This window comes from Falco biarmicus, chromosome Z, assembly GCF_023638135.1.
Source record: "Falco biarmicus isolate bFalBia1 chromosome Z, bFalBia1.pri, whole genome shotgun sequence".
NCBI classification, from domain to species: domain Eukaryota; kingdom Metazoa; phylum Chordata; class Aves; order Falconiformes; family Falconidae; genus Falco; species Falco biarmicus.
In genome coordinates, this window is record NC_079311.1 from 74,987,582 (window position 1) to 75,007,510 (window position 19,929).

At 43.9% G+C, this 19,929-nt stretch overlaps 1 protein-coding gene across 12 annotated transcripts in view; it reads right to left on the minus strand.

Moving 5' to 3' along the window:
* Positions 1-19,929, minus strand: part of UNC13B (unc-13 homolog B) — a 214,319-nt gene that overhangs the window by 178,807 nt on the left and 15,583 nt on the right. For all 12 annotated transcript variants that reach the window (XM_056325055.1, XM_056325056.1, XM_056325058.1 and 9 more), the window contains exons 2-5: positions 8,553-8,582; positions 6,335-6,434; positions 1,789-1,906; positions 669-792 (exon numbers count right to left, since the gene is read on the minus strand). In XM_056325055.1, coding sequence (XP_056181030.1) covers positions 669-792; positions 1,789-1,906; positions 6,335-6,434; positions 8,553-8,582 — 372 coding nt within the window. The remainder of the gene's footprint in view (positions 1-668; positions 793-1,788; positions 1,907-6,334; positions 6,435-8,552; positions 8,583-19,929) is intronic.

Genomic DNA, 19,929 nt, shown 5'->3' on the forward strand with positions numbered 1-19,929 from the left:
TAAGGCCTTACTTTTGGGGGTTGTTTATTTGTTTGTTTTTTTCGGTTGGTTGTTCTTTTTAAATAAAATAAAAATATTTTTCAAATAAAATCACAAAAAATTCACACTCAACTTTACTTGAGATGGGTTTGCTTCATTTAGCTACTTTCCACATTCTGTGCATTTCAACTACAAGTAATTGCCAGAAAGGCAGTTCTTATAACATCATGTTATTTATATACTGTGCTAACGATAATGTTCAGGAGCACTCAGCACTGATGTTTCACTAACTGAACTGCATACTACTAACAGGGTTTAAGTGCACCTACCACAGAACAACTCTAACAACACGCTTGACCTCTTCTAGAGCCAAATTTGTCTAGATACAAAGAAGTTAATGTTCCCTGCTCAGGAACAAAATGTCTGACTGCACAACCCTGAAATAGTATTAATAGTTTCTTAAACTGCTGCTAGTCTAAACATTCCAGCACTGGGAGAGCTTTGCATCTTCCCTGTTTATTCTGATCTTCTTAGAAAGAAGCCAAACAGGAAACGAACACCGGCAAATTGATCTGCACTGAACTATTCTGACCGAACTGAGAGTGAACACCACTATAAAACACAAACTGCTCCCAACATACTTCCTCTGCATTGTCAGCACCCTGGGTAAGTTATTGAAATGCACTCACCAAAAGGTAATTCAAATCTTGTATCCAGCAAAATTTTGTGAGGAGTTGGGTTTTTGGTTCCACAGATTTCATCATGTTTCATTACAACTTCTGCCTCCAGCGTAGACCACTCCCCGGGACCTTCCTGTGAATCACAAGCCACAGGTGAAGTTTCAAGTCTGGCAGGCCCTTATGCAGCAACTCTCACACGTTTTCTAACAAAAAAGACTTCAGGAAGAGCTTTACAGTATTACTAAGGCCCGATACCCAATTTTAATATCAAATGACATCTATTCAGCATGTGCTGGCAGCTTTTCCTCCAAATCTTAACGGCCTTTACCAAGACAGCAGCAAACACCTCATAGCAGAGCTACTGCCTTCTCAGTGTCACTGCAAAGGTAAGTCCCCAAAGGCAGGCACCAAGGAGGGACTAGACAGCCAGAGGAAGCGAGCACCAGGTAGACCTTATGGCCACACTGCTGGGCATCCACCCCCTCGCCTCCTTTTACAGAACACACAAGTGCTCTCTCTCTACTCAGATTCAATAATCTTTTAAATAAATGCCCTGAAGTTTAAGGTAAAAAGACAAACATGTTCTGCTTAGCTGTAAGAACTGCCAAATTCAGTAGTTAGGACAGTTACAGACGTTGGCACAACCCATTTCCTACCTTTTCCAATTCATACTAGCACCACTACATACCTTCCAACACCACAGCCAGAAGCTTTAAAATGGCGATGTAGACCTGCCCTGGACCTGCCTCAAAGATCGGATTGTCTTTTATCTGTCTACAGCAGGAACTCAAAAAAATCTGAGCATCAGACTAAGCAGTCAGTCCTTAAGGAATTCAGACATTTATCAATTACATCGGTTCCTTAACAGATTAAGCCCTGGTTTTTGAGTCCATGTGAATGAGATAAGACCAAGGATACACACTTAAGCTCAGTTTTGGTCTATTGGCAGCCTCCTTCAAAAACAAAAACAACAGGATGCCAACAGACCTCCCCCCTCACCCAGCCCTCCTGACTTTGCAAGAGGAAGTTTTACTGAGGAGCACAGTCCTGGACTGCACCACGCCAGATTTGTAACATGTTAACTATTGACATTGGAGCTGTCAAAATAAAGCTTCTGTGTCAGCTTAACCTCATCAGATTGGTGAATGGCCTTCAAAGCAATCCACACAGTCCCAACCAGCGTGTCCCAGATCAGTCCTTTGTTCCATACTTCAACAATCAGGCCCAGGTCCAGCCGATTGATCTCACTGCAATAAAAGGAAAGGCAGCACAGGTGAGAAAAAAGCAGAATATAATCTAATTAGGTTCTGCGTTACCACCATGACTATACCAGTGAACTCTTTCCACACAGCCATGTCAAGCTACAGAGAGCTTCTGGAAGGATGTGGTCAAGGTGTTCCACACTCACAGGCAACGCTAGTTTCTAATGACCGATTTCTCACAGTTTAAATAACTACACAAAGACTGCAAAATAAAACCCTGAACTATGCCATGCAGACACTGCCAGTTGAGAACTTGTCTCTGCAGCTATGTACACAGGAGCAGGAAGCCTATCTTGGGCCAAAACCTAGAGGTAAGCTGTTCTTTGTCATCAGGCACCCCATTTCTAATGAAGTGGGTGTCTCCTTTCACTTGGCAGCACAGCAACACAAGCACACTCCGGCAGGTCCAAACATGCCAGTACTTATCTGTGAGAGGAGCTGCCACATGCCTAAAGTAACAGTCCCAAACGCAGCACAGCTGCATCAGCAGCACTACCTATTGCTCAAGGCTGTGTTGCACCTCTTCTGCTGCAGCACTAACTTCTTCCTCTGTGTGACAATGACAGGCTTTGAGCCATGCGAATCTCCAGCGGCAAGCAGTGGCAATACAGCCACACGACCATCAAGTGCCGAGTTCGTGAAAATACTTATCTGAAGGTTTTCATGAACACCTTCCCTTCTCGGTAAGGAAAGGATGTATCTCAAATCCACTTCTTCCCTATTGTTCATACCATTTATCCCACCCCCCCGCATAGCGCTTGCTCACCCTGAACTGTGGGTAAAAGCAACAAGTAGAGAAGAATCCCGAGTCCGCCTGTTGATATGCAACTGTCCCACACTTATCATGAAGAAAGGCTATTCTTCCTACTTCTTCGAGCTCAGGACTTTCCTTTAGTGCAACAGCTAATGCCCAAAAGTAGGTATTTTGGACACACAGTGCTACTGCCTGCTGTCCTTCCTTTCAAATGTCCACATTCAGGTTATTAAGGGAATTTAAAAGCACGTTAGTCACTAATTTCTATAGACTGCCGCCATGGCCCAAAAAAAACCTGCTGCCAATTCCAGCACCTATTTGAGCTTTGTCCCAGAGACTTCTTACAACTTTAAAACAGAACATTCTATCTACAAAGTTAAAGACAAACTCTACAGCTACAGCAAAGAACATTAGCATCTATTTTAAACCCAGGTGTTTCTGTTCTTGTTTAAGACACAGGAATTGAGGTCAGGAGTGTCCACTACTTGGGCTACTCAGTCCACATAGTTCAAAATGAAGCTATTACACAGGCTTCTTATCAGTTTACTGCTAGCATCTTGAAATTGAGTCTCCAGCTCCCTCTGTTTGCATATGGCTGCTTAATACAGCAATAACTAACAACCAGCCACCCGCACCCATCACTGCTCTGTCCTCCCACCACTTGCCTCTTGGAAGATGATATTTCTCTGATTGCACAAACCTGCAATAACAACAGAAGCAACTTGATTTTCTGCTGGCTGGACTAGCATGAGACCAGAAAGGGAAGGGAAGGAAGAAATCAGGCACGCTGTAAAGGCACGTTCTTTGCTTCAGCAAACATTGACAGAGCAAGACACTGATCATATGACACCCAACAGACTTCTATCCAGAACTCCACAGGACAGGCCACCAGATAGGAACGGGGGGGGGGGGGGGGCGGTGCGGGGACGGGGGCGGTGGGACAGAAAGATTTTCAGGACAGTGGCTTTGATTGCCTTTGTGTCTCCCTTTCTCCACCTTCTGGTTAGATGCAGAATAGCTTCAAAGAACAAAAGAGCTGACTTTGGAATTTGGTGCCCCTCCTTCTCCACACGCACGCAGAATTCAAATGAAAAACACTCCTAAACTTCAACACCGATGTAATCATCACGTTCTAAGCATCAGTCTGCACTTTCACTCAAGAGGTGTTTGCTGCAAATACACAGTCCTTTTAAAGCTGCTTCAAAATTAGAAGATGTCCCCAAAGAACACATTAAAAGTGTTTTACTGGTCTGGTAAACAAGCAAATCTCAAACAACCCCAAAGTCTCAGATTCTGAAGTGTCTCAGAAGATTCTAAAGTCTCATAAGGAGTTTGGAAGCAAAAACAACAAATACAGATAAAAAGTATTTTCTTCGTTGTAGTCTATTCTTCTACTGTGCCTCATAAAAAAGGTAAACACAAATACAGACAATAAAAGCATCCTTCCCTGAGGAAAAAACTAAAGTGTTCAAAAGCCTTTTCAAACTCCAGAAAGAAAAAAAGCAAACCAGTGAATAGTAGTATTAGAATATCAGTGTTATTTCTCCTGGGACAAATTAATGTACACAGAATCATGCAAAACACATTCCCTGCCATGTGTAATATTTCTGTTATCAACATACGAACAACTGTGCTGTTGCCTGGCTAAAGCAGGGACGATAATGGTGAGGTGGTTCAGCCAATATTCTGCTTTCATATCCCCTAGCAACTAATTACAGAGCAGCACAGTGACCTTATAGCATGCTAACTCAGCTCCCAGCTGATACTGGAAAGCAGTTCCAGGAGTTGTTTGAGGGGAAGAAGGAGGAGCAACCATGACAGCTGTCACCCAGCACAAATAAGTGCCATTCTTAAATCACTGGTGAGCAGCCTTCTCTGTAGCTGGCCATGTTTAAAGCTAGTTCCTGTCTACAGGATGAGCACAAATAACAGGAAGAATGAGTTACTAGTTTGAGTACGAGCACATGATTTGCCTGACAGGTACAATTCCCTGTCCCAGACCTTACCCCAGTCCTGCACCGTTTACATCAGTGACAGCCACAGCCTCTGTCTGACCAGAAACTGCGGAGTTCAGAAGATGGTAGCATTCAGAAGCACATGTGTGTCACCAGATGCTAAAGCATAGACTCCAGACTCTGTGCAGAAGCACAGACCTCACGTGCTGCTCCAAAAGTAGGGTGCCACCAGGGAAAGGAGATGGGAGCACAGCTGTAACAACACAGTACTGACCCAGGTGAACTCCTCAGCCAGAGACAAAAGCCTCCCACTTTTGGCAGAGGAGAACCAACTGCTGCTGGACTGTGAAACATACTCACAAAATCCCATGTTGGGTCTCTTGCTACAGACACTATGTAAACAGCTCAGACCCACTCAAGACCGGCAGCACTAGCTTTGACTCCACAAGATGAACACAACATCACTACCCCTGCAACAGCACCGTCCATGCCACCTTCAGAGAATCCTGGAGGTCCAGGATTTACTAACTTCAGTTCACTTTGTCTCACAAAGCTATAGAAACAAAGCAGATGCAATATATCAATGAGTCATTCATCCAGCAGCAAAAAAAACCCTCCACCATTTAAACAGATACTGGGAAATCCCTGGCTACATGTCAGGACTACAAGGACCAGAGCAAGTAAGAAGTGCCAACTGCACCAGAAACCCCGGGAGAGCTGAACTCATTCTGCTGCTCATGGCAGGGACCGGCAGCCCCTCAAGCTGCACAGAGAAGCTAGAAAACACATCCATGGGCCCCAGGCCAGTGGCAGAAAGCATCAACACACAAGAGCAGCTCTCACACTTGAGGGAAGCAGGACCACCTTGTCAATGCCTTGAGTGCACTAACAATGGCCCTTAATCACCCTGACCAGCCACACTAAGTGTCCTCCACCCACAGCCTCTACCTATGGCCCATTTAAGCTCAGCTCCGGGTCTTTAGCCCTTGCCTAAGCTATGTTGTAGGTGTGCTTGTCTCCAGCTTAGCTGCAGCTTGCCCATGTCTGATCACTGACCCCATCAACCCACAGACTGACTTCCCAGCTCAGCTTCAGACTTGCCTTGTCATGGAACTGACTGGAAATTACTGGACTATGCCTGACCCTGATTATTACCAACAGATGCAGCCCTGAGCCTGACTTGCTAACTTACACTCCCAGCTTGACTTTTTTTTTTTTTTTAATGACTGCCTCATTACTACGAACTTGTCTGATGAGCTGACCTCTCAGCAGACACTGGCCTGATCCTCAGGCCAGCTCCGCTGGCGCTGCCGAGGTGCTGTGGGACTGGGCCCTGGCTGGTGAGGACCTTGCTCTACCAACCATCCTACCACACTCTGCTTCTGGCTGCCTGATGCTGTGGGAGCAGCTGGTCCTCACTGCACCCTGACACACAGGTCTAAGAACAGGAATCCAGGCAATCTTGTGCTATTAAAGAGCACAGGCTACTCCAGCCACTCTGTGGCACAGGCAGAGAATCTCCCAACACACATCTCTTTCACCACAGGTCAGTGTGTAACACAGAAAAGCAAATGATTCAGACTGTCACCAGACTTGTGCATTCTACCCAAGTACTCCAATTTATACACACAATAGCAACTCCGTATAAACATCATGCTGTGGAAGGACTCAACCACAAGCAACCCATCGCTGCACCATACTTACAACATGAAGTCCTGTTCCCAGCAGGGTTGGTCACCTCGCACAGCTACAGTCGTGCTCTTCACATTTTGCACTTTCAGGGTCACATATGTATTGAATTTATCTGGGAAACGAGAGGCAGAAGTTGTCTCCTTCAGTATACCCTTTCATCACATAAGCGCAACATTTCAAGGTTTTCAGTCCATACGCTGCATCCCAGGGGGACCCAAAATGAAAAGTCCATGTGGGAAGACATCACTGGGTTATGGAGCCAAATGTGCAAGGTGTTTTTCACTTGCCATCAATTTCTCCATCACAGTTTTTTAGAAATTCAGGCACAAACAAAACCAAGCAACTAAGCACTTGCAGCAAGTCAGGGACAAAGAAAAGAGTATAAAATCCTGAAGAACACAGACACTTCATGCTTAAGATGGTTACTGAAAGGAAGATGAGAGGAAGAAGAGACAGTCTGAAGGAACAGGGCCCCATCATGCAGACCACCCAGAGGGAGGAACAAACTTGCAAAACATACAAGCAAGAAGCAGTTGGGCTGATTGTATCATCTCTTCCCTTCTGGCCCAACCACTCTGCCAGTTCCAACCTGGTTTTCCAGCCATGAATCCACAAATAACTTTACAGATCAATCAGGAGCAGAAGGAAAATACAGTGATTTATGCTAAATGTGCTAAAATTGATCTGTATTGCTTGAATGACCTGACCTAGAAGAACCATGCTGCACTCACATTTTGACAAGGCGGGCGTCATTTAGACATTTTGCTTTTTATTTCAAATCTGAAGAAAAACCCTGAAACAACTTTTTTTCCTAGTTGCTGCTATCTCTTTGCTAATAAAATCAAAAGCAGCCAAGCACAGACCCACACAAAGTTTGAGTCTCAGCATCTGAGAATGAACAAACTCCCTTCGAAGAGGAGTTACCACCTTAGACCTATCTATCAGTTTCATGAAGCCTGGAACGAGATGTATGCTAAGTAGCTAGAAAGCAATGTGCATATTTTAATACTTCGATGTTCTGCTACATCTATTCCCAGCATAAGTTAGATCACAGTCCGTTTTAAAACTGTCAAAATTTGCATACGTCGTTGCTGTGGGCTATTATTGCTTGTCCCAGCACCTAGCTTGAAATATCCTAACAGAAAGGGAGGAAATGGAAATGATACGATCCAGCAGCTCTGGAAAAAGCAGGATTCACTGCAAGCCAGGTTCCCTCGTATCTTGCTACATCACTTGCATCCTCCTGGGTCACTGGGCTTGTCAGTGAAACCACACGCTTTGGTTGAGTTAAACCTAGACTACAGGACAAATATTTTGCAGCCATGAGCAGGCTACTTGATTAGAGAAAGGATAAAGTACACACTATCTCCTTTCCAGTCTGGGCACTCAGCCTTCCTTCCCTGGAAATTCAAGGTCAGTGCACACACAGATCTTGACCTGACATGGAGTACGGACAAGGAGCCCTGGGAATGTTCCACTATAACATGAGGAGGGCTATATCAAGAGAATAAAGCTGAACAAATAAGTCATGAATACAGCTTTTGCTTTTGGATCAATTGCTTTGGATCTAAATGCCTGAGTAGGTGTTTTTCCAGAAGAAAACTGCTTATCCTTTTGTAATCTAGACATCAGATTTCATTCAATAAATGTATTTGCCTGCTAAGGGATTCCTGGCTAGCCACTGAGGCACAGTGAAATAGTCACCTAGACTGTTAACTATTCGGTTTTATATTATGCAGACACAAAACCCAGTGGATGGGATTTCAGCCCCAAGCACAGCCATTATGGACTGCCACGTATGAGAATGAATCACTTCTGCAGCACCATCCAGCAATCCCAATCAGGACTGAGGAGGCACTGAACCCAGGCAGGCACACACACAACAGTTCTGCTTGGTGGAGATTTTCAGATCCTGTTTTTAACAGGGACAGAGGAAGGGTGAGAGGAAAGGGCAGGGTGGGGTGTGAATTGGTGACAGTAAAGGACCAAACTTCCTCATCCATCACCCGTTTAGGTCAGGTGAGCAGGGGTTTCTTAGCACTGTGATACCAGGTCACAGCCTCAAGCTTTCTACTAACTCAGGCCGCCTGATTTTCAGGGTAGATTTTGTCACTCCTAAGAACATGAAGGAGCCAAGAGGAGGTAAATGAAAACTGGAGGGACCAGCATGAGTAGAAGTGAGAGAGCAGGTGTCAACATAGCTGCAAACAAGCAGTAAAGCATGACTTACCTGGTGGTCCTTGCAGTTTAGCTTTTTTTACTGTAAAGAGAAAAAAGGAAAAGGGGCGGGAGGTGGGGTGGGGGGTGGGGGATGGGGAGAGAGAGACTGTTAGTGATTTTGTCCTGCTACAGTTTCCTTTGAGTCAAAGCATCACAGGGCATCGCATTAACTGGACAACAGCCCCAGCAGAGGCCAGGTAGCTGGAAATCCACACTCATTTTTAACAGTTTACCAGATCTGGAGACAAAAACTCCTCTGTACCCCATGTCACCTCTCAAAAAATGCATTTTAAAAATAATCACAAGATTAATGTTTGGAAAACAATGTGATACGTCTAATGCAAAGCAATTTCAAAACCAGTCCTTTGCAACCAGCAGTTACTGCTGCTTAGCAAGACATCACTTCATACCACCTCACTTAAAGTTACAGACACTCCAGCAGAAATACACATTTCATTTTAAACAAAGAATCTCTCCTAACAGTGGAAAGTAGACATTCAACCACAACTTCAAAATAATCAAGCCTGAATAGTAGCTCTGTAGCATGACATCTGTAAATCAAACTAACCCACTACGCCAAACAAGCAGCAGTCTAAACTCAAATGTCACTTTCCCAAGCTTTCCTCTGTTAATTTAGTTCCAGGACAGTATTTATCAAAAACAATGGTTAAAACATAAAACAGCACTAGTTCTTATCTCACCAGATGGGGAAGGTCCATGTCTACCTAGGGGAGATTTTGTTTACATTTCTCTTTGACAGGCTCATAGGCCCACTGGTATTGCTACGTGTAAGCACTAAGAAAAGACATCTCTAGGCGCCAGCTAATTTTCCCAGTAGAAAACTAACACCAAGAAGAAAACACAGTTAACAAGCTAGAAAGCAAGATATAACAGAAAGCAAAAAGATTTAAAAACTGGAGTAGTGGTTTCCTCCAGAAAACAGAGCACCTAGCACCTACTAAGGGCTCACACAGTCTAACTTCCATGTTCTAGGAAGGAACATAAAAAATAATAATAATAATAATAATGGCCCTTAGACAATTACATGCACAGAGTTGCAATGGAGTCCACTGTTGGAGAACACCCTTGCTATTTGACAAATTCGCATTTGCAAGCATTTACAGTCCAGGTAGATGTTTGCACGAAGGAAATGCTGTACCAGGTACAGCATGAGCCAGAGGCATCTCAAAGAGAAGGCAGAAGAGCTGTAGCTTTACCTGCCAAGGCCCATGAGCCTTTATGCCCAAAATAAACAGGTTCATTCTCTCTCAGGTTCAGGGCCTGAAGCATTCCTGATGATAAAACTAATGGTGCAAGCAAAATATACAGTCGTGGGGGCCAGTGTTCCTGCTGACTGAAGAAGCGGATTGCTTTTTAATCTCCAAATCGGTCGGCTGAGAAACAGGCAGGGCAATCTACCCACTTTCTAGGTGCCTTTGGTTACCACGTAAAAGCAGGCATTTCATGAAATACTGCCCTGGAGCAGGCAGATACCAGATTCCCTGCAATCCTCCCCTCTCCCCATCTTTGCAAGAAGCAGGAGACAAAGGAAGAAGTGCATGTGCTTGAGGGAAGTTAGAAATGAGGAGGAGGGCAGGGGGATGCACCGTAAGCTTCAGCTTGTTTCTCTCCCAGTTCATAACAAGCTGCGCTGTCAGGATCAGGACCAGCCACGAGACTGCAAGTTCCCCATACAATAGGTGAGAGCTGGAAAGAGCCGTTAAATGCTGCCAAGACCCAGCCCGTTCACCAGCCCAGAGGATGCATGGGTCGGGTGCAATGCACAGAACTGCACTGCGCCATGCCGCTGCCCTGCCGAGGGACCACGGCTTTGGAAAGGCACAATAAGGTTAGCTTCCCTAGGGAAACTTTTGTACCCACACCTGCTCCTTCTGTCTGGTTAGAGCTCCTCTATACCATGTGCTCAAGAAAGGACACAAAGAAGTAATGAATTCATGAAGAAGCCTGACGCACTACCAGTTAATTACTCGGAGTGTTGCAACAAAGGCTGAAAACTCATTGCTACTCCAGGGACAGGAGGACATCGAGTCACATGAAACAGTACATTTTATAAAATGTGGTCTGTATCACAAAAGGAAACCACTCCCTAGTGCACTCAGCAACACCAAGTTTTACCACACTGTTGCTTCTGCATTGCCACAAAGCGAAAACCTGACGACAAAGTCTAGCTCAGAGAGTTCCTGACTCACTCCCATTTAGCCCGCAGGCATTTCTGGGCTCTGGGGAAGCTGCATTTTTAAACTCTCTGGAAATGTTAAATTCCATTCAGTTTCGAAAGGCTTCTCTCAGCAAACTGGGCAGCACAGAAAGTCCAGCCATTCAGAAGCAAACACTGAGCTATGCTGAACCATAATCCTTCTAGCCAGTGCAAGACTGTATGGGAAGGACACCAGGGAGGGAATAAAAATGCTGGAAAATTAAAAAGGAAAGCAAGACCTAGCCCTCTGCACTGCCATGTACAAGCACTGCACAATACAGATGCGCAGAGATGCACTTGTTCTCATGGTGCATATGAAAATTCATTTAATCACTAAAAAAGACTTGGGCATACGAGAGATACAGCTATTGCACCTCAGTTCAAGGACCGACTGGAAAGCAGACAGGCTGCACTGAAATAACCGCATGCAAGATAGACAGATAGAAAAGCAAAGAAAACTTATGTAAATGTTCAGTTCATCCAGGGATTTTTTTTCTCTGGGAATTTCTCACCATTTGATGTTACTTTAAATCAAGAGACAACAAACAAAGTTGAAATCTTGCCTGCAACTTTATAAAAAAAAAAAAGCCACAACAGAATTCCATATGCCCTACAGCTGTCAGCTACAAAAGGCTGGAGAGTCAGACAGACCCCTAAAGACTAAGGAAGACAAATACAAGCCAGAGATTGCAAAAAAGGTCCAGAATCACTGTGGGAGGGTGGAAAAACAACTGCAGAACATGTATCAAAGTATTCTTAAACTCAGTTCTACAGAGAAATTCTTCCTGTGCACTTATCTTTCAATCAGCCTGAAGGATAATTTTTTTTCCTGACTAGGTGCTCCATCCACCAGCCAGAGAATTAAAATTGAGCACGGCAAGTTACTGCGAGGTTCAGACAACACATTGCTCAAAACTCCTCAGCAGGAACATGCTCATATTCAGTGAAAGGGAGCTGTGGTGTTCTGAACGTCTGCAGATTCGAGATCACCTTTAACATTTGCTTGCAAATCAGAGTGATGCAGAAACATGGGAGTGCCTGAGCAGATGGTGAAAAGATTACATCCTAACTAAATCCAGCACATGACTTACGTGCTGGTCACTCACCACACTACAACAAAGTCTACATCCCTACACAGAGGCCAATAAAGTGCCATGGAGGGGCTGTGGGAGAAATTAAAAGAATGAAAGGATGTAGTTTAATTAATGTTCTTAAAAAGAAATGCAGTGCTAAAAGCAGAGCATTCAAAATGCACTTTCACGATCAGCAATTTGACAAATAGTTTCTTCTTCCCTGTAAAACATGAATTCAGTATTAATGTGTTTTTGAGAGCACTCTAACTTCTACAGTAACGGTCCCCAGATGTACAGCAAAATCGATACACATTTCCATTTCACTCTGTGCTTTTCTCACCTTTTCCAGGTGCTCAGACTTCAGGGCACAGTGGTACACAGCACCAAGTGCAAAAGTTGCTTAAGCTACAGAAGTAAGAGACCATGGCAAACCATGCATACTACTCAAGACTAAGTCAACACGCCAAATTCACAGCCTGTGCACCCTGCAGCAAGGACACAGAGTGGAGGGAAGCCAGGGCTTGACTGTTCTCTAGCCCTTCTGGTCTGTTGTATTTTCTGTAACTGAGCCTTTGGTAACAATTTTGCTGTCTGAACCGTGCACCAACAGCTACAGCATGTGTACTCATTGCAGAGCCAGAAACCCACAACCTCCTACTCAGCTCTTGAAAGCAATTTATAAAATCCATGACAGGCTGGCAAGCAGCGCAAGACTGGCGCATCAAACAAGGACCACTCTGTCCCAGGCAATCTCACCCTGACACACGAGGACCTTTCCCTCCTCTGGAAATCAAAACATTTTACATGCGCAGCCCCTGCACATCCTCACGTCCCACCGGAGGGTGAGGAACCCTTGTCTCTCCCACTACCTGAACCCAAAGATGCTCCAAGTTGGAGGAAGCAGAGGCCATGCAGTGACCTCATCCCTGATTTTAACTCAGTCACTGGCTTTTTTCACATGATCCTTATAAAAGCCCAGCAGCATCTGAGGCATACTATTAAATGCAATTGCATGTGCCACAGCAGAAGAGCAGTACTAACGGTGTCATGAAACTCTTCTCATCCCTTCATAACTCTAAGAGCGAGCTGGATAAAAGAGCATTTTAATGGTTTTCCAAGCATGTGACGAAGATTCTACACATCACAGCCACCCTGGTATTCCCAGTCTGAGATGGGTCTAAAAAGAAAGGCTCCACTGCATTCTCAGACATTCAGAGGGAAAAGATTTTCCTGAACCACCTCAGAGGCAGGATAATTGCACAGGAGGCCCCAGGGACCCACTGGCACTCACCAGCACCTCAGCAGCCTCTGCTGTAACCACAGGGTCTGCTTAGGCTCCATCTCCTCCCAGCAAAGCCCTGCTGAGCTGGGGTGCCAACTGCAGCTGAGAGATTCCTTCAGCCTCAAGGGCCATTGAGAGACAAGAAACTTAAATCCCATTTATTACTTTATACTTTGTTTTTCTGCCAGGGAAAACAAACGGCTGGTTTATATATAAACACTGTTCCACTCAAGTGGGAAAGAGCCTTTTATGCCCCAGCATATTCCCTCCGAGAGTGACGCATCGGAAACACAGTGGGTACCTTCTTGTATCGACAGACATAAAAGCTGAGACTGCATTCACAGTAAACAGAGGACAATATTTTGTCACTGCTTGGTGTGAGTGGAGGGCCGGGCTAACCAGAGAATGCTCCGCTGCCAGGAGGAAGAAGAGCCACCGTGAAATGCCACTTTGCTTGGTAACTGGCAGAGCAGCAACGCAGCAGAGATTTCTGTTGCTACCTGCAGAACTTGAGGTTGCATCTATGTGCAGAATTTTTCTCAATACCCAAAACAGTCCTTCAAAAATCTGTTTGGCTGAGACAACTGTGAAGGAATCCAGATAGCCTCAACAGCAAGCCATCAGTGCCACTAAATTTACTTCATCCAAACCAAGAGATCCATCTGCTTTAATAAGTACTCCAGAATAAGTGGAATGGACACAATAAAAGTTTATCAATTTTTAATAGTTCATCAAAATGAAGAGAGGAAAAAAAAACACCAAACAAAAAACCAAAACCAAAAAACTGCACTTTTACACTGCAGTTCCCATTCATGTAGCACAGAGCATTTTCAATTTGACCACCCTAAATGCCCACAGGACAACCTGACCCACCTTTCTCCAGGCCTTGGGTACCATGTCAAACAAAGGGAAGGTATGGCCCCTCCAGCGACCAACCACATTTAAAAAGCAACTACTATCACTCTCAGATCCTGAGCAGGGGGAAGAAAAGAATTCTATTCTGTTGCCGGTGGTAGCAAATTGACCTACCCAAAGGATTTCCATTCTGGCAGATGGCTTGAGAATGAATTAGAATCCCTCCTAATTCACATGAATTAGCATCTTCCTGTTCAGATGATCTGCAAATTCATTACCCTGTCCAGAAAGCTACTAAATTTATTTGATTTACAATACATTTTCCAACAAACAGCCTTCTACCAGTCACTCAACCCATTCTGCCCACTGGACAGTGACTGATAGCTGCTAGGACATGCGTGATTTCTTGGAAGGGTTTTCCAGATTCCTGTGCTAAGAAGAGACACGCTCAATACTAATGCTACTTAACTTCAGCACCATTTCACATAGGAAATCCAGGAAAGTACTACATGAAGTACGTATCCCAGTAACCCTCCACACTGCCAAATCTCACTAGATGCTCCCCTGTTCATCTGTAAATTCTCTGGACAGTTAAGGTCCAGGGCTTGCACGCATACAGGTGTCACAACCCACAGGCAGATAGCACTTGGCTTGTTTCCCTCCACAGCCCATACATTGGGGATGACAGATGTTTCCAGCCCTGATGTGACACTGAAGCTGCCACCTCATTCTGCTTACTAAGCTTCACCCCAACATTTGTTTCTTGCCAGAATTTTCACAGCTACAGACAGAGCATCTCACCACCTGTTCAGGCCGAACTTTGGTGAGCAGAGTACTGAAATCTACCCAGAAAGAGCCTAGCTTTTTTATATAAAGGCTACATATCATTGTCTTGTCTAAACCTCTATCACTGCCACAGCCCATGGGCATCAGAGTGACATAGCACAGTGGCAGGGTATCTGGAGTATTCCCTACTGCTGTTTCATTCACACGAACTTGTGAGAGCTAGCGGGACAACACAATGACCAATGTACACAAAACTGAGCAAACCCACAGCTAATAGAGTTTGCTGAAACAGTCAAAGATATATCTGACTATTTTGCTCAATCATCCAGTCTGATCACCTTAGTGAACCAGGTAATTTCACACCTCCTGCAGATACCATCACTTTTCAGCTCAGCTTTTGCATAAAACTTGGTAAGCATACACAGCACGGCTCCACTTGCATCAGAGCTTCACAATATTCTGCTTTTTCCATCCTTACCAAAGTTACTAGATAACTTACACAGAAACAAATTAAAAAGCTTCGTAGGAAACCCTTTCTGGTGGTTGCAAACATTCCAACTGAAAACACATTCTCACAATATACCTGAAACAGAGGATCAGCTTTGCAGACCCTTTGAAAAGGTTTAATTGTTGGGGTTTTTTTCAGTAAAACTCAGGCCTTATAAGCCTTCTCTTAAACAACCCTACTTCTTTAAAAGGTATTTCATGCAACAGAAGGGGTGACAATTCAATCTACTTTCTGTGATGGTTTAATGTAGTAGTCAGTTAATGTAAGTAGGCCTCTAAACACTTTCAATGACAAAATATATTCAGACAGGTAAGAGAGACATCTAGGTCTCGTTTACAGGTTAATCTTCTACCAGATTTGATTTGACACACTGACTTAACATCACACAGGTTTTCAACCTCCTGAACTGAAGAGTTTCATCTGCTTTCTTGTTTGTTGCTTAGCTCAAGAACTCACCTAACCTAAAATATTCCTTGAACTATTTCAGCAACAGAAATTCACAGGTGAAGAAAATGCTACAGCAATTAAAAAAATTATAAATAGTGCTGCAGAAGATACGCCATGGGGATTGCAGTTGTGAACAGTTTTGGACAGAAAAATCAAACCGGTATCTCGATGAAACAAACTGAAAATAAAGCATCTTATGAGAGGAACACAAGACAGTAAAAATGGAACTGAACCTATGTATGCAACTTGTAGAAAGCAACTGTGACAGGGAACAAAATGCAAGAGGAAAACTGAAGAGGTCTGCAACTGGTTCCTTCCCCAGAGTTAGAGCAGACATCAGATTGCTTTTCCAGGATCCTTACACCAGCAGTTCTCCATGACTGTTAGGTACTGCAAGAGGATTCCAGCATTTTAAAACATGCAGACCATGCTATCCAAAACAGTCTGAAGAGATCTTACCAGTAAAATGCTTAAAATGTTGACAAGTTATTTTGTAAACCACAGCTCAAATCATTATTACATTAAGCATTAGCACTTAGTTAAACTTCAGCTTTGTAGTGAGGAAGCTGCAAGAAATTTACTTAGAGCTGATCCCAGAAAAAGCTTCCTGAAAGGCAGTAGGAAGCATTCAACTGATTTCAGAGAAACAGCAGCCTAAACAAGCCTGACAATATGGTTTCCTCTGTCGGGGCGGGGGGGCGGCAGTTATGAATCATATAGCCAAAAAAGCTGGAAACAGACACTGGGAAGCAGTAAAGAAAGTAGGAACATGCAAGTCCTGAATTTTACTTCAGAAAAAGATTAGCACTGCCAGTGAATCCAGAGGGCCAACAGCCCACAGAAAAAATCCCAGTTTTTACATGAAATATACTCAGAAATGAAAGAAGTGCAGACGCCTCTACTTCCAGGTGGAGGCTGAACACTGTTGCAGGAGAAGGCAGCAGCACTTTGAGGAAAGGAGTGGAACGTGTTGTGCTGGAATTCCCAACACCAGGACAGTCTCCCAGGAATTCCCGTCACTGCAGATGTTCTTCCAGGCTATGGGGCTGTCTATCCTCATTTCTCTGGCCTTCATGGTCGCACAGTTCAGGGTGGCAGGCAGGCAGTCTCAGGACACTTCCCCAGCCAACACAAAGCCCATCAACCATTGAGCTCATCTAACATTTCAGGTAACTAAAACAAGTTGAGAATCATAAGCCATCTTCTGCCAGCTTTGGGACTTTCTGGAATGAGAGTTTCCCACTGCTCAGACAAAATCCTCTCCTCTAGCAATGCACCCCTTTGCCATCCATAAAGGCTGTGCAGAAAATGTTAGCTCCAACTCTCAAGAGCCCTACAGCCTGTGCCTGAATACATCAAAGATACGCCAAGTCTGCGTGTTGCTCTCCAGAGAGCCCTTTACCTCATTACTTACCTTTTCAACTTATCTGACAATAATAATGAACTCAGCGCAAACCGACAAGTTAATTCTAGCAAGGTGAGAACCAGCATACTTATACAGATGCTTATTTAGAATTGTGCTTTCCTTCCTCTTAAACCTTCCCACAGACATATTAGCATCTACCTGAAATTTAACTTCACCGCTAATTGTCACCTCAACATCCATTTGCTACTCAAAGCCAAAGACCCAGGCTCTGACACAGTTAATGGAGCATTCAGGCTCTCTTCAGACAGTTGTCTTCACCAAGGAAAGACTCTGAAGTGTCAGTTCTCCTGCCCCGTTTCTCCAACATGAACTGCAAGTCACACAAAAGCATCACAAACAATGCTCCACAGAGACCTTTATGCCACCTCACAGATGTTCACCTTGTGGTTACTGCCTCTGCCCACACCAGCACCATGACAAAGCCAATCAGATTCACAATTTAGTGTTCCCAAAACATCAGTTGTTTGAATAAGTCCAACAGTCCCACTGTTCAAACTGGACATTGAAATCCCCCGAGAGCCACTTTGACACCAGTGACACCTTGCACCTGGGTCCCAAACCAGTATCTTCTGCCCTGCAGACCAAGAGGCAGGACACTGCTCCACACCTTCAGCAGGAGTCTGCACTAAGAGAAGTGGTATCATGATAGGAAGTGCTGCAGAACAAGCCTGTTTAGCCTCGTACCTTGTCCATACAAACACCTAGATGATTCCTAGGAAAGACCACGACAGAATGATATGGCAGTACCTACTCTATATATTAATATGTCCCCAGTTTCTAGGCTTGGGACCAGAGGTGACATTTTCAGAAGCAGAGTTTCAGAAGGTCTGTTCTACCACCAAATCTCCTCCATCTCCAATATAACCAAGAGTGTGCCAACAGGCAATTTCAGGTGAATTCCACTTTGGTATTTCTTCAATAGCATGGTGGAACACGTACTTCAGAGACCTCCCTTCACAGTTTAGCCTCATCTTTGCTCTTGACAACAGTATCAGATGTTTTAAAGTAGGCAGACAACCCAAGCAAAACCATACCACTCCACTGTGAAGAAAGGGACTGTCACTCAGAGGCAAGATGCTTTGCTCCTTGTTTGACACAGCAAATACTGTTTTAAAAAAAAAAAAAAAAAAAAACCAACCTAAAACAAACAGCCTCCCCACGACCCCAATACACAAAAGAAAATCCTTCTTCAAATTTTGTGGAGCTATAAGCAGAGGTAAGTCCTTTATCACTACCACTAGCATTCCTTAAGGGTAGATACACGTATGTTAGTTGACTGAGTAATCCCTCCTAGCTTTGGCCTGACCTAGCACAGGCAGGCAAGCATCACCTCTGACTGATTGGTCTAGATCAGTTACATTTTTCCTGAGAAGTGGGAAAACTGACACCGAAGTTTCATTATGTTGTGCTTACAAACCAAGAGATGATGCCGTTGTCAAAAGTTTGCTTTCCAAGGGGAGGTGGAAAGCAGACTGTGGTGATGGAGAAATAGGTTTGATACTATTTGTGTAACAGAACACCTATTATACAAAAAGGAAAATGAGGACGTAGCCAGCTTCCCTGATTCTGTAGAACAGCTCCACCTATATACACTTACCATGCAAACACTAAAACCATTTGCTAAAAAACACAGCTAGGAGAAATCTTCTAAAATCTATTTCTTCCTTTTTTGGCTGACCAATACAGACACGTTGCTGAAGATTCACTGAAGTTTCTGCTCAGCACTGCTTTGAACTGAGCAGTGAGGACAGGAACAAAATCTCTTATTCAAATCACTGAGATTATGAGAGGTTAATCCTTCTGACGCTGGCAACACAGACAACTCTGTCAGGTGACCTGGTTCCCTAACCAAGAGGTGAACTCAACAGTAATCCAAGCTGCCTCTTCTCTCCAATATTCTTTTGCAGCCCTTATTTTATTTTATTAGGAAAAGAGCTGCTTGGGTGCAACATATTGGAGTGAGTTATTGTGTTTGTAACTGAGAAGACGTATCCTGTTAGACTGTGCTTTGGTCACTTTCCTTTAAGGAGCTCCCTGCAGATAGATTTCTGCTGAACTTTTAAATGTTTTATGATCAGAAGAGACAGCATCACTATCCTGAATCTGTGCCTATTAGGAAAAAAATAAATCCATCAAATCTTTCAGAATTTTTAGATATAGAAGATAAACACTACTGGGCAGAGAATAAGGGAGGCTTCCAATTTTCAGTGGCATAAATTATCTCCTTCTTTCAAGTTCTGTAAGGTTCAGGAATATATTAAGTTAGTGGAAATGCCTTAATTGAATAAGCAAACAAAATCCATGCTACTTAATTTTACACAAAACAGACTTCAACTCATATATGCCCCCAGCTGTCAAAGACTAAGAAATATGCATAATGAAAGCCATATCCTTGCACCAGAAGGCAGGAAAAGAGACAGACTGATAATGTATTAAGTCTTCTAGGAGCCACTGAGTTGGTAAACCGACTTTGCTGATAAATGTCTAGTTCAACCAGCTAACAAGAAAAGTTTCAGTGCAAAAACCACAAGCCAAAGAGAAAAAAAAAGACAAAAAAACTTAAAACTAATTCAGAAACCAGATGAATGGACAAATGTATTTGGTTGGTTGGGTTTTTTTTTTGGGGGGGGGGTAGTATTTTGAAAATAAGGTAGACATCTTTACTGAATAATTTCCTCCAAGACACAAAGCATAGGTAGCCACTGCTCAGACACTACATACAGGTAAAAGCCACTTCATCGACTAGAATCTTGCCAGAGTTACTAGGGCAAGTCACGCTGCCTGGTCATGGC